We start from the raw sequence: 13,846 nt of genomic DNA on the forward strand, positions 1-13,846 counted from the left end.
CCCTAACTATTCTATGATTCTGTGATTCTATGATTCTGTGGCTCTATGGTTCTATTTCAGACCACTTTATACAGTGTTTATCATCAAAACTCTTGTTCAGAAAGACAAGTAACGTACAGAAGAGATTATTTTTCTTTCTAACATCACAGATTATTTTAAATGCACAACATTTTGACATTTTGCAAGACAATGCAATCCTGCAAAGCTGCTGCAGGCAATTCCTGCTTCAAAGCAGGCATATGTGATGCCTGAAGCCAGACCACAGAAACCCTCCATGTGGTGGGTTGGGAATAAGTTGGGTATGTTGCTAGTATGAAAAAAAACTGGTGTGAATTCCAGCAATGCAGGCTGACAGCCTTGTGGGGAATGTTTCCTCACAAGCTTTTTCCCAGGGAAACCTTCTGGAGTTGGATTTGGTTATCATGGGTGGGAGCAGACACTCACCAGTGTTGGCCTTTGCTGCCAGCATGCGTTTTGCAGGATGCTATGAGTGGGACACTACTCCTTTTCCTCAGATTCACCCAGGCCCTCATGAATCTCCCCCATCTTTTGCCTTAATGTGAATAGAAGCTCCAGCTGTTCATTTTCCTTTTTAGCTTTGTTTAAGTCTTCCCAAGCTGTGTCAGCTTTAACAGGGCAGACTTCTGCTGGTTTCATTTCCTGGATGGCAATGCTGGAATCACCCTGAGCACACATCTGCCAACTACACACACACATGGAAGCAAGCGATTAGCCCTGTCTTCCCTTTCTGACATGCTGGCATATCCTTTTATTAATACCAAAAAATGGCAAATTAAACATCTCCCTCTTAGTTGCTGTTTAATAATAAATCCTTCACATTGGAGGGAAAAACCCAGCTTCACAACCAACATAGTGGGGCTGGGAGTGAAGGGTTCTGGGTACCATCCTCACTGCTGTTCCACACTTATCAGTGGCTTTTCTATGCCATTCACTAAGAAATCCCTTGTCTAGCTGGACAGCCTCCTCTGGGCAGGAAAGCAGAAGGAGCTTTTTCAGCCTTATTCTTCCACCTTTTCTAGTAACAACTGAAAATTACCTGAAGTCCATTAAACTATTCGTGCAATGGTGATGCTGCTGCAAGAACAGCTTTATTTACCTCTCATGTTTAAAGTAAAATGTCTCAGGCAGGTGCAGACGTGCCTGGGAGCATCAAAATGGGTTTTTGAAGGCACAGGATGTACCCTGCTTCTCTTCTCACCTGTGGTACCACCATAATCAAGGCAGGGAAAACCCTCCTCTGCCTCTGCAGACCTCAAAAGCTCAGTGGAGGTGAGCTCAGTTCTAGGTAGAACAAGCACACTTGGTGGGGATGCCTTCATCAGAGGAGTTTAACGTGCTCCCGAACCTGCACAAAATGAGGTGGTTCCAGGAACACTTAAATTGCTAAAGTTCAGGCATAATTTTCCCCGATGGAATAGCAAAATCCAACAGAAGGCACAGGCAGCTCCAGCCACCTGCAGAACTGTCTGCCCTTGCTCCAAAGAACAACAATCTTCAGCTTCTGCTTGCAACAGCCATAATTTTCTTGTGGGAAATACAACTTTCTATTTCTCCTGTTCTCTTACGCTGCATTGACTTCACTGTTGTGACTGACACTCTAAAAGTTTGTAGATTTGCCTGAGGCTCCCATCCAACACAGAAGAATCTCCATCCAAACGGCTGAGGCTCACCAAAGAGATAAGCAACTGAAAAAAAAAGGTCTTCTGAGGGAAACATCACAGGGTCTTAAGGTGGTCTGGAATTTCATCCGAATCGCGTTGTGATAATCAGCAGGGGAACCGTGCATGAAGAACTTTGCGATCATATATATGCCAGGATAAATCTAATGCAAATCCCAGGGAATAAATTACATTACTGTGGATTTATTCAGCTGTAATAGATCAACATTTGTCCCTGAGTGACTCCAGCATCTCTTCCCTGTGTGTGCAGTCTCTGCCCTGCTAATGCATCCCCACAGAAGGGAACGTGTCTTCTGCTAAGCAGGAAACGGGAAGAAACCAATTGCGTTTTACTTGATGGGAGAATTTAAAGTGTACAACTGCTCTAAAACAGGGCCTTCTGTCTCAAATGAATGCAGATACGAAACCATGCCCCCACATGGAAGAAAGCGATAAATTCAGATTGTGAAGGTCTGAAACAGAAACTCCTCAAAGCTCAGGAAGACTCATGCCTCTGCATGCCTCTCCCAAAAACACCTTTCACATCACTCCAGAAAGACACCAGATGCCCAGTTTCTCGTAAGCATGTACCCTGCTCCCAGGCAGAGCAGGAATTGCCTGAGCTTGTTTCTAATCTTGTTCCAAACGACACGGATTGTCACGTTAACCAGATGCACTCCACACGGATGCACCCCACACAGATCCCACACAGCAGAGCTGCTCCCAACGTTTGCCATGAGACAGGAGCAAGGGAACAGTTTAGTGTGTTGTACTGCCGCAATGGCACCGCCCGATCCAGCTCCCTCCTGCTGAACCTGGCTGAGAACATCGGGCACAAAGAAGTGAACACTTTATTGCTTGGACTGTACTTAACTCATTGTTTTCCAGTAAACATCACAAAGTTATGTGACTATATTTCAGGTGACTCATTAATTCCTTGCAATGACTCATCTTTCTAGGTGTTAACCAGGTACCTTTGTCAATCAGAAAACCTCTGGGATAGGAAATATTTCTCACCAGGGTCACTTGATGAGAAACTGCGACCCAAAGTGAGAAGCAGCAGGCTGCATCACGAGCTGGCAGCTAGGACTTAAAATCAACACCAAGCTTTTGCTCTCCGTTCTCATGCAAGTACCCCAATATCTTTGATCTCAGGTCCCAGTTCACATGAAGAAAGAAAAGAGAAGTGCAATGCTCCACATGCTTCCCAGTGACTCTGCATAAGAGTTGGCAACTGTCCATGACCCAGAAAGGTTTATTTTGTCGGGTAATCCAAGGCAAGAATTTCTCTCCCATCTAGAGCACAGTGGATATTTATTCAGAAAAAATAATCCTCAATCCTCTTCCCTAATTGTCTTTGCAATTATTATCTTCACAGGGATAACTGAAAGGAATCACACGTGTCCAAGAATCAAATACGTTTGTTTCCACCTCACAGTGGAGGGGAGGATGTTTAGGATTTGTGGGGAGTGGTTTTCAGTTCAGGTTTTCTCTGTTCTGCCCAGCTGAGAATTCAGATTCATGAATTCTGCACAGAACTTTACTGCAACTGGGGAGCAGTTCGGAGTCTGAGCAAGACGAAGTAATAAAAAATAGGCATTCAAAATGTTTATCAACTTTAGCTGAAGGTTGCTGCCCATGCCAAGGCACAGATTTCCTACCATACTAAACATTGGTTTTGATAAGAAAATTGTTCTTGCTCCAGTTCTAGCCTCACAAGACAGAATTACTGCTTGGCAGCTGAGATCAAAGAAAGGCCAAAGCCTGGCCAGTTAAAAGTAATATTTTTCAGTTTTAATGAAAAAATATTATTTGTTCTATTTTACTCCATCCTCCTTGGAATCAAATGTTATTTTACCGCAAAGCTCTGGCTGCAGTTATGCATCACATGGGAGCCCAATGGTAGAGAACAGCACTTAAGCATTAAAAATGCATTCTCTGTGTAACAAACCAAAAAAGCATGCCTCTTGGCAGCATTGGTGGCCTAATTTTGGCTGCAAAATGAATAAAATCAAGGCTTCCACTGAAATTCTAGCAGCGACTCCTGCTGTAGATCCTGAGCTGCAGACAGGGAGATAACATAGAGAAGCAATCTGGGCAGCCCCTGGGGAGCCAGAGCTGTGGGTGTCTCCTCCATCACCCATTCAGAAGGCACCGTGCTCAGGCTGCACTTGTTGAGCACTCCAAGGGCTCCACATCCAGCTGCAGTGAGTCTGTGGGATTGGATTAGTGATGCTTGTCTCTTGAAATCTCCATGTTGTAATACAGCAAAACCATGCCAGCCAGACCCAGGCTGTCTCTGCTCAGCAAAAAAGTGCTTGCTTGCCCAGGAAGTCCCGTTAATGGCAGCAGCAATGATCGCAGCAGTGATTTCCTGCCAGTGATGCCCCTTGAGCTCCTCTGATGGGAGCCACCATAGGACCACAGAGCAGTTGCTTTGGTAGCGCTCACACCAACAGTCATCACCTGCTGGCTGTGTGGGTGGGAATGTCTCCATCTACTCGAGATGGAACATTCAGGATTGGCTGACCCTGCCCCCAGAAACTGCTCACTGAAGGATTGTTAGAGGTGATTCTTTGGTTTTTGGCAGGAGAGGCTGAACAAACGAAGCAGAAGCCATTTGGGATGCCAGCATGGGGCACAACATGACAGCTGTAATGAAGACAAATCAGGGAGCATTGCAATGATGCTCCTGTAGCAAACCTAACAGCAGTGTCCCCCAAACCTACACACCCAGGACTGTTGTGGTAACAGGAGCGATAGGTCCTTCAAGATTGACAAATGATAATGACATGAAAGCAGCCCTAAAACCTCCTTGTATATGTTCCTCCCATCTCAGCTTCCCACAAGACAGACATGACAGACTGGAACCAGATGGAATTCAAGTATGAAATGGCATTACACCCTGCACTAGCAGTAATAAACGATAACCATGCCCTCCCTGACACCCCAAGTAAAAGACAATACATTCATCACAGGGTTCTGGTTTGAATAACAAACATAGAAATCATAACATTTAAGCATGTCTTAGTAGGTGAGTAGGATTGTGCACCACAAGGACCATTAATTTGCTTTTTTTCCTTGTACCACTTTTCCACACACTATACACACAAACGACAACCCATGCTCAGGCTGTGCATCATTGCAGACCATAGCTCACATCTGCCTGAGAGATAACTTCAAGACTGAGAAATTACTCTGCAGCATTAAATATCATTCTTTTATTTTCCTTAATATGAAAATAAAATGGGCATTTTGATTAATGTAACTGTTGAAACAATTACAGTCTGTTTAGCGCACTTGAGTCACGAGTACAACTGAACATCTATTTGCTGCTATCAAAGTAGGCAACGTTACAAGATGATGCTGAATTTCCCAGTTCCATCAGTTGAGTGAGGAGGGAGAAAAACACAATACGCTCAAAATAAGGCAGTCCTTCACAATAAATGAGACATGCAGCTCAAGGAAGGGAAATCCTCACTTCAGAGGCCAGAAACAGCTTCTCAGAAAGGAAAGACCTCTTTCCCAACATTATCCTCCTCAGCTCAGTGTCTCCAGGCTTGTTCACGGCATTCCTGGAGCACCTGGGACACACATTAACAAGCAAGTAGGTGATTATTAACTTCTTCCATCCAGAAACAGAAAAATACCTTTAATCATGAGGAAGCAATGCAGGAATAAAGGTTATATGGGGTGTTTGCAGGTGCACTGGAAAGGCACACAGCAAGGCTTGCCCTGCAGTGGGAAATGCTGCTTGGAGGGGCAAGGTGGGAAGAAAAGTGTTTGATGCTCATGGGGTAGACAAGGAGGCCATCGTAGTGGGAGCAGTGACATCCTGATGTCCGGGCACCTCACTGGTTCTCAGTGGCTCTGGCTCTGCCCCTCCGTGAACTGCAACACACGACGAGAAACACATTCCCTGGGAAGTGTTTCACTAGAGGGGCCGTTATCTCAAAGAAGACATTACAGCAAATGCACTTCTGCTGCTCTCCCCCTCTGGAAAAGCAGACAGGCTGCTGCTGCCTGCTAGCACAGAACAGTAAGCACTCCTCACAGGGTTACTACAGCCAAACCTCATCAGTTAACTCTCTGTTATCAGCTCTGCCAGAGCTTGGCGTGGGTCTGGCGTGTCTCCAGCCCCTGGGGTGGACCCTGACATTTTTGTGACCAGTAGTTTCAGCAGAACACTGGTTTTGAGCAGCTGGGGAGCAGGAGTAGAGCAGGTAATATAGCTTCTGAGCAATTAATTCAGCATATAAATAGAGCAGCAGTTAGCAGGTACATGCTGTTGTCCCTTCTAGTCTGCCCCGACACTGGTCTCCAGTCTCTGCAACAGGTAAGAGAGGCATTTCTGGGTGCAGGCTGTGGGGAGGGGACTCTTGGCTGTGCAGGGGGTAGGATATTAATTTGGAGTTTTTCTCATTATTATTGGGTCAATAAAGCTGCCAGGGTGACAGAACAGCTCTGGCAGCAATGGGAGGAAAGGTAAAGAGGAGAGGTAGAGAAACTCATGTTGGGAGGCTGGAAAATTAAAAGGTAAATGGGGTATGTCAGTAAATGAGGATCAAGGCAAATTCGTGGTCTTCTAAAGTGTATGCAAGGGAAAGGAGTCAGAAGCAAAAATTAGTTTAAATAGAATGAGAGGTAAAGCAATAAAATCAATTCATCAAAGTGTCTCCCCTGCCCTGCCTTTAGCAGGATGCTGCAGGATGCCTATCACACCAACGGAAGCACCCAGCAGCAACAGCTGGTAGCACTCTGACCTCTGCAGAGCCCCTCTGAAGCTCAGGTTCATCTGCAAGGAGGGAGGTCCTGGGATGACTCCTAAGATGGTCATACCTAGAGAAACTGTTTCAGAATACACATCGTCCCCATATAAACGAGTACAAAACCAGCATCTTGCTTTACATGATCTCCTTAAATCATATTTTGTATTTTTGCTATTATATCAGGCTGCTGGGAGGTTTGAGAATAAAAACTCTTGAAGGCGTTATCTATTTGACTAAGCAGCCACAGAACTGCTTTGGCCTGTGTACTTTTTAAGAAGCAAAATAGTTCCTCAAAGGTACAAAAATAATATAATCAGGCATCAGCACCATGCAAGGAAATTTTACCCAAGGAGCTAAAAAAGCCTGCAGTCAGACACTACTCCCTGCCTGCCATCAGACCTGCTGAATTCACTGGCCAAGGGAAGTTAGCACTGAAGGAGGGGAGCTGGACATCACCACAGCTCATGCACCACTTCAGATCCCAGCTGCTGAATGGGTCACGCTGGAAATGCTTGAGGCAGAAGTGACCCCATTTACTTCTTCATTGCAAAATGAATATGCTGACAGAGGCAAAAAAAAAGGAGAGGGCTGCCATGAAGAGAGGAAGGCTGCTGTCCCTCAGCTGCACCCACCATCTCCTCACTTCTGAAGTGATTCATTTTGTTCCAAAAACCAGACACCAGCAGTGGGGCTGTATCAGGCTTTGAAAAGCACTTCACAGATTTGGGGGTGGGAGGGGAAGCAACAATAAAAAGTTGTTATAAACCAAGTTAACTACTCTGTTACACCAAGGCAAAAAAATCACTGAACTAAGAGTCACCAGTCGGTCGAGCTTTAACTGGTTTTAACTAGTCACATTGAAGCAGTGTGGTTGTTTCCAAACTGCTTTCAAATCCTAGTTTAGAGCAAGGGCTCAGAGGTCTCTAAGTAGAGAGGGCTTTCTCTTGCTTCTGACAAAAATTCCCATCTGCCTCACGGGTGTGATCCCAAATAAGGGCAAATGGAAAAAGAGGAACCATCATTGCCTTTAACACGATCAATACAACTGTCAAAACCCAGCATGTATTTAATAAATGCAATGTAGAGAGGTTTATTTGACCTTCTGTTCACAAAATAATTTTATTATATGTATGAAAGCAGCATACAGGCAATAAAATTATGAAAACATTCACAATACATAAATACACAGACCTGATGCAGGATGTATATAGTTCATTAGACTTTATGGGTTTTTTTCCTCTCAGTTCTCTTTTCCTGACAACACTTTTTTTTATATATATGTTATGAAAAAGTTGCTCCAAAGGGTATTTTCTCCCATTCAGAAAACAAATAGCTTTCTTTGAATGCTGCTGAATATTAATACCCAATGTTCCTGTTGCTAATGTTCACTGATTGCTTTTGGCATTGCAAAGGAAAAGCAGGAAGGACAATGGAAAAGTAGCAGGTTTTCTGAATTAAACATTGGTAACTTTTTTGGAGCTCACAGGAAGTGTTTGAGTTGGGGGCTGCAGTTCCATCCATATTTAGAAATGTCTTAATCCAAAATGGTAATGAGGCACTAATCCTTATTGAATGGACTATTGACATGGCAATTACTAAAATGTAATGTCCTCCTAGTATCCAAAGTAAAGCACTAGGTACCTCACTTTTTAATTCTGATACAGTAGCAGACAGACAGCATGATCCCGGTGGTACTGCAGAAATACAGATGATAATGAGGTTTGGGCATCTTTACTACCATTATAACCAATTGTGTTTGTTCAGAAAAGATATCCAAGACTTGAAATAAGAAAAGTCTGAGAAAGCTGTTTATCTTACATAAATACAAAACATTATATACTAAGAATTGTTATCTAAGAAGCTTTTCTTCTCAAATTGAATTCTTCTTAAGGTTGTAGTCATATTTAAGGTATTTACAGCTCCACAAACTCGACATTCTAGCAAAGTCTTTGTAACATGAAACTTTTGAAAAATAAATAGCAGCAATTTTTTTTTGTTTTTATTTCTATAAGGGAAGAGAATTCACAACTCAGCCAATGCTGGTCCTATCTTTTGAAAGAAATCCCACTTAAAATTAAAAAGAAAAGCCCACAAGCAAATGAACTCAACACAGCATCAGTTTTGTTCATTCCTTCATTTCTCAGTGAGCTTCTTAACATTCCTTCATTAACCCTCATTGGCCCTCCAGACTATCAAAGCTTGTAATAAAGTGCTAACTGGTTGACTGGTCAAAATGCAGTTATGACACTCCAAAAATATCCCGTTATTTAGACATTTTAAATAACATAAATAAAGTTAGATTTGTTATAACATATGAAAAATATCAATTTAAAACAATAAATAAATAAAACCAGTATCAACATATGACCTCCCAAAGCTTTAAAAATAACCATTCTCGTTATAAGGCTCAATTATATTTTAGAAATAATTTTAAGAAGGCATCTACCTACTTTTACAATCCCTCAGTCTTTAATTATGACCTCTTCACACCCACTATCACAAGACACAGCAATCTTTTAACTTCTAGTAAACACTAATCTTTAAATACTTAACGTTTATCTTTTGCCTCATTTTAAGCTAAAATTGGTTTCTCTGTGTAGAGAAGAAGAAATATTTTCTCTGTCACTGCACTGTATCTAAATTTGTATATTTTCTCTAGTACAAACAGTACAGTTTAATTATGTATTTTTTTACCAATTTTCTGTTATTTTTCCTCTTTGTTGTTTAAAATGTTAAATTTGCTTTGAATGACAGGAAAATTAATTCTGGGCTTGATGTAAATGTGTATTTCTCCCTAGAGCTTAGTTTCTTGCCAAAAAATCTTGGCTTTTGTGGGGGATTTTTTAAGATTATTACAATATACACTATTGGGTCTTGCTGAGTAAACCTTACTGTTCAGGTTTTATGCTGCCCATTTTGTGTAATGGGATTGATCTTTTCCAGAGAAACATCAGCTTCATAATCCAAGATACCCGACAATGCTGGAGACATTTTCTCCAAGGTCTTAGATAGTTCACCTTCTTCTTCCTTTTTGAGAGGTTCTTCTTCTGGACAGATAATTGCATGTGGAATCAGATAAACCAGATTAGACTCTTTGGGGCTGGACCCTTTGGGCTCATGTTGGCTCGAAAAAACAACTGCTCCATTATTGTTAATACTAACAGTCTCTATAGCATTGCCGGACAGAGGGCAGAGCCTGTAGCATCCCAGCAGGGTCGAAAATGCCTTGCGGAAATCAGCATTGAAGGCATAAATGATGGGGTTGAGGGAAGAATTAGCCCATCCAAACCAAACAAAAACATCAAAGGTGGTGGAATTAATGCAGAAGGCTTCTGCTCCCTTGGATGGTTCAGTAGGCTCACAGAAGGGAATCATGCAGTTCAATACAAAAAATGGTAACCAGCAACACACAAACACCCCCATGATCACTGACAAAGTCTTTAAAACCTTTGTTTCCCTCTTGAAGGACATTTTGAAGTTGCTCTCTGGTTGATGGCAGTCCATACTGCTTCTGTTGCCACTTGTGGTATGGCAGTTCTTGGCATGCACTGCTGCTCTCTCCAAAGCTGAGATGCGTCGTATTTGCTTCTGAGCAATCCGGTATATCCTTGTGTAAGTTACTATCATGATGGCCACAGGTATATAGAAGCTAATTAGAGAAGAGGAGATGGCATACATCCTGTTTAGGCTAGAATCACAGTTGTCCATGCCTTCATCTTCTAAGCTGGAATTTAGGTCCAAAACACTTGTGGTTGTAGCCTTGTGCCAGTTCAGCTGCACAGGGATGAAGGAAATCAACACGGACAAAGTCCATGCCACGCTGATCAGGATGAAAGCTGCCTTGGGAGTCATTTTCCTCTCATACCTAAATGGGCTGGAGATGGCCCAGTATCTGTCCACACTAATGACGCAGAGATTTAAGATGGAGGCTGTTGAGCACATAATATCAAAGGCCACCCAGATGTTGCAAAATGAACCAAAAGGCCAGAAACCAGCAATCTCAGCCACAGCTTTCCAAGGCATGACCAAAACTGCCACTAAGAGATCTGACACAGCCAAGGAGATGACAAAGAAGTTGGTCACCTTGGACCTGAGGTGGCGAAACCTAATGACAGCTGCACACACCAGTGTGTTTCCCAGCAATGTGGAGAGGATCAGTAGTGAGAGGAAGCAGCCTGTGAGGATTCGAAAGGAAGAGTCCCTTTCCACCAGCAACCCTTCCCCGTCCATAGTGGTGTTGTTCCAAGTCATAGTTTCTCCTGAGGGAAAATTATACCATGATTTTCGTGACGACAACAGCTCCTTTCCTTGCAGAGATCAGAGATTATCAGACGTCCATTAATTACTCATCAACAAACAGACCAAAGGTCCTTTCTGCAGTCCCTTCACCCCCAGATGGACTGCACTCACTTTGAGTCACCCTGAACAACACCGAAAGCTCTGTGAGCAGGAATTCAAACTGCACAAATACAGTTCACCCTACAGACAGGTTTTTTCAAGCAATCCCTTCAGAAACACACTGCACCACCCCAGCATGAAGCAGTCTACTTCAGACAGCTCACCTGCAAATGTTCTGCTGCTGTCCTCTGCAAATACACCCCACACACACAGAAGCAATCACTTTTCCACGTTTGCATATATTCCCATGAAAATAGGCTATTGATTGTTTCCAGTGTCCACTGCACTAGCCCTTCATATTTACTGGAGCGTATTACATGAGGTGCTTTTTCTCTAGCTTCCTAAATGTCTCACTGATGAAACACTCCATCCTTCCTCCCAGTACACTCCTGTGACAAAATGCATCAGTTCTCTGTTTCTGGGCAGCTCAGAAATCAAATCTTCACTTTGTTTCAAACTGTTTTACACTTCCGAGGCAAAGAAAATAAACATACGGGAGGTGTGTTTTAAAGGTTTTCAGTAAGCAGTAGCTCAGGTTATTTAGTTTTATTTAAATGAGAAATGCTGGCTCCTACCTTTCACCTCTGACTCTGTTTGCTCTGGGGTGCAGGGCTGTCTCTCCTCCTCTTTCAGTTTTGGAATTGCATAGCAAATCTTATACACAAAACTAACACAGAAGCACTGCATTGCATCAGGTGCATGTGAGGGGTGAGGGGGTGGTGTCCCTGAAAGTGCAGATTGGCAGTGGAGAAGTAAAACCAGGAGCCAGCAGACCTGGACCATGAGGAGTTAGTTTTCAGGACAGCAGCAGGTCTGTGCTGTTGGACCATGCGTGACGGACCCCACTGCTGTGTGTCCAGTCGCCTCCATCCCTCGGCGTCTGCCCATCACTCTGCAAACTCTGTTGTCCAGATCAGTCCTAGTCGCACTTTGTACATCCCGTCGAAGCGGCAAGTCGGGGCAAATCATTCCAGGCAAAAGGCACGGTATTCCCAACACTGGCCAGGGCCGAGTACCAGTTCTTCCCTCTGTCGTTCAGTGGAAGGAGAAACAAGAGCGAGAGGAGAAGCGGTGTGAGCTCCTCTCTGCCACGGCGCGGGCTGCGGGCTCCTCTTCCAGCGGGAACTATTCGCTTTAACACTGCGCTGCCCGGTTATAGCTCTCCACGACTGTCCCGGAATAATCCCATCTCCTGCTCTGCGGGGCTGCGCTCCGGGGATCGGGTCCGATTTTTACCATGCTTTTTCCGTCTCAGCAAGGCGCAGGCTGGGGCAGCTCCTCACGCTCTCCCGCAGCCCGCCCCGGGCCGCGCATCCCCGGTGCCGGGGGAGCCCGACGGCAAAGGCTTCCTCCTGCCCGGGGCAGGGCTCGGCAGCATCTCCCCTCCAGGAAAGGTCTGTCCGCCTGGCGTGTCCTTCCTAAGGGATTAAGAAAGGGAAAGACAGACATGGAGGCGCGCAGCGGGCAAAAAGCAACGCCCCTTCGCCTCCTCTAACATCTTCATTCGGGCGCAGCTTCTTCTAGCCAGCCTCTCCCCGGTTTTCTGCCTTTCAGGTGAAAAACGTCCCGACCGGCCAGGCAGCCTGGGCGAGAGCCGCAGCCGGGCTTCCGGAACGAACGGCTCTTCTGGAGTTTAAGGCAAACGGGATTACTTTTTCCCGTCCCGAGGTCCGGGACTCCCGCGGCGCTGCCGATGCCTGGGCGCTGCGGGCCTGATGAGCTCAGTCAGTTGATGCGGAAAGTAAGTACCGGCACCTAACTTCGGGCTGGGCGATGCTCAGGAGGCGGGACGCGGCTTCCCTGACGCCCCTGGGAGCAGCGCTACCCCGGGGCACCCTCAGGAAGAAGGGGGGGGGGGAGGGTAGGACCCCTGCCGTAGCGGCGGGGAAAGGGCTGCGAGCGCGGCCGTACTCACGGGCGCGGCGGGGCGGGGAGGGCCGGGCTGGCGGCGGGATGCAGCCGAGGCACCGCGCTGCTCCGCGCCGCCCCTCCACCGCCTTGGTGCAGCCCCGCGCAGCCCCCGCGCCCCCGCCGCTCCCGGCGCAGCCGCGGCCACCGGGCTCCCTCTCCTGGGCGGCCGCGGCCCCGCGCCCCACCGCGCTAACTGGCGGAGCAGCCCCAGAGCCTGGGCTGGTGACAGCGACGAAGGGCATCGCTGTCAGAGCGTGCAGGCAGGGAAGGAACGGGGAACAGACCGGGGACCAGCGTCCTGACTTGTTCCAGATCAGGCAAGGGGACAGCGGGTACCCCCTGACGGCAACGCGGGGTTTGGGGCAGCTGGCTCTGTGTCTGCAGAGAAAACGGTTCAATAAACCACCTTCCTTGCGAGCAAAAACCTGCCACACTTTTTCCACCCGCGATTTCTCCTTTGCAAAAAGCCTGCCGATTCGGTATTAAGCACCAAAACCAGGAAGGTTAAGCCTCAAATCTCTTCGCTTCCCAAAAGGGTTTTCTCTTTCTTACTTCAGCCACAACAGGCAAGGACAGGTGAACATGCTGATTTGTAAGTTGCTACACTTGCATTGGCATTTTTCTCACAAAAAAATTGGGAAAATGAAGATAAAAGACATCACAGGGAGAATAAAAGCCTCCTAGAAGAGCAACTAACGTGTCAAGATTAATTTCATGGCGTTTGGCATTACTGAAGTTGCTTTTGTGCCATCTGTATTTTTTCAAAGTATCACTTAAAGCAGACACAGAGCTAAGCTAACCCTGACTAGCTAACTCTTATTCTCCTTTCCACCTCTCATTCTCTTTTTTCTTCTTTTTAACTTCTTCTCAGCAAGTTCTTATTCCCCCCTTCTTATCATCCTGTTCTTTAACCATCATTCATCCCCAGAGGAGGGGGAAAATAAACAAGGAAATGATTCCTGAACTGTTTTGTAATAGAGGTATCTAAAGAAACTCCCTGTGAGTTTTCTTTTTCTAATTTCAAGATTCCTTTCTTTCTGTTCTTCTTCAAGCACAACGCAGGGAAGGTTTAGTGAGTGATACTTATTT

General features: G+C 45.4%; 1 protein-coding gene across 1 annotated transcript; it reads right to left on the minus strand.

Moving 5' to 3' along the window:
* Window positions 1–7,513: 7,513 nt before the first annotated feature.
* On the minus strand, window positions 7,514–12,859 carry DRD1 (dopamine receptor D1). Its single transcript, XM_057412010.1, has 2 exons — window positions 12,762–12,859; window positions 7,514–12,264 (listed from the first exon to the last, which is right to left on the minus strand). Exon 2 carries the CDS (start codon window positions 10,697–10,699, stop codon window positions 9,344–9,346), a length of 1,356 nt encoding a protein of 451 aa, XP_057267993.1. The 5' UTR covers window positions 10,700–12,264; window positions 12,762–12,859; the 3' UTR covers window positions 7,514–9,343.
* Window positions 12,860–13,846: the final 987 nt, after the last annotated feature.

Source organism: Pezoporus wallicus, unplaced genomic scaffold, assembly GCF_028554395.1.
Source record: "Pezoporus wallicus isolate ANWC-B61680 ecotype Strahan unplaced genomic scaffold, APGP_CSIRO_Pwel_v1 contig_6354, whole genome shotgun sequence".
Classification (NCBI taxonomy): domain Eukaryota; kingdom Metazoa; phylum Chordata; class Aves; order Psittaciformes; family Psittacidae; genus Pezoporus; species Pezoporus wallicus.

Excerpts from the sequence above, each read along its gene's own strand:
- DRD1 (XM_057412010.1), bottom strand. The coding sequence starts at position 10,699 with ATGACTTGGAACAACACCACTATGGACGGGGAAGGGTTGCTGGTGGAA.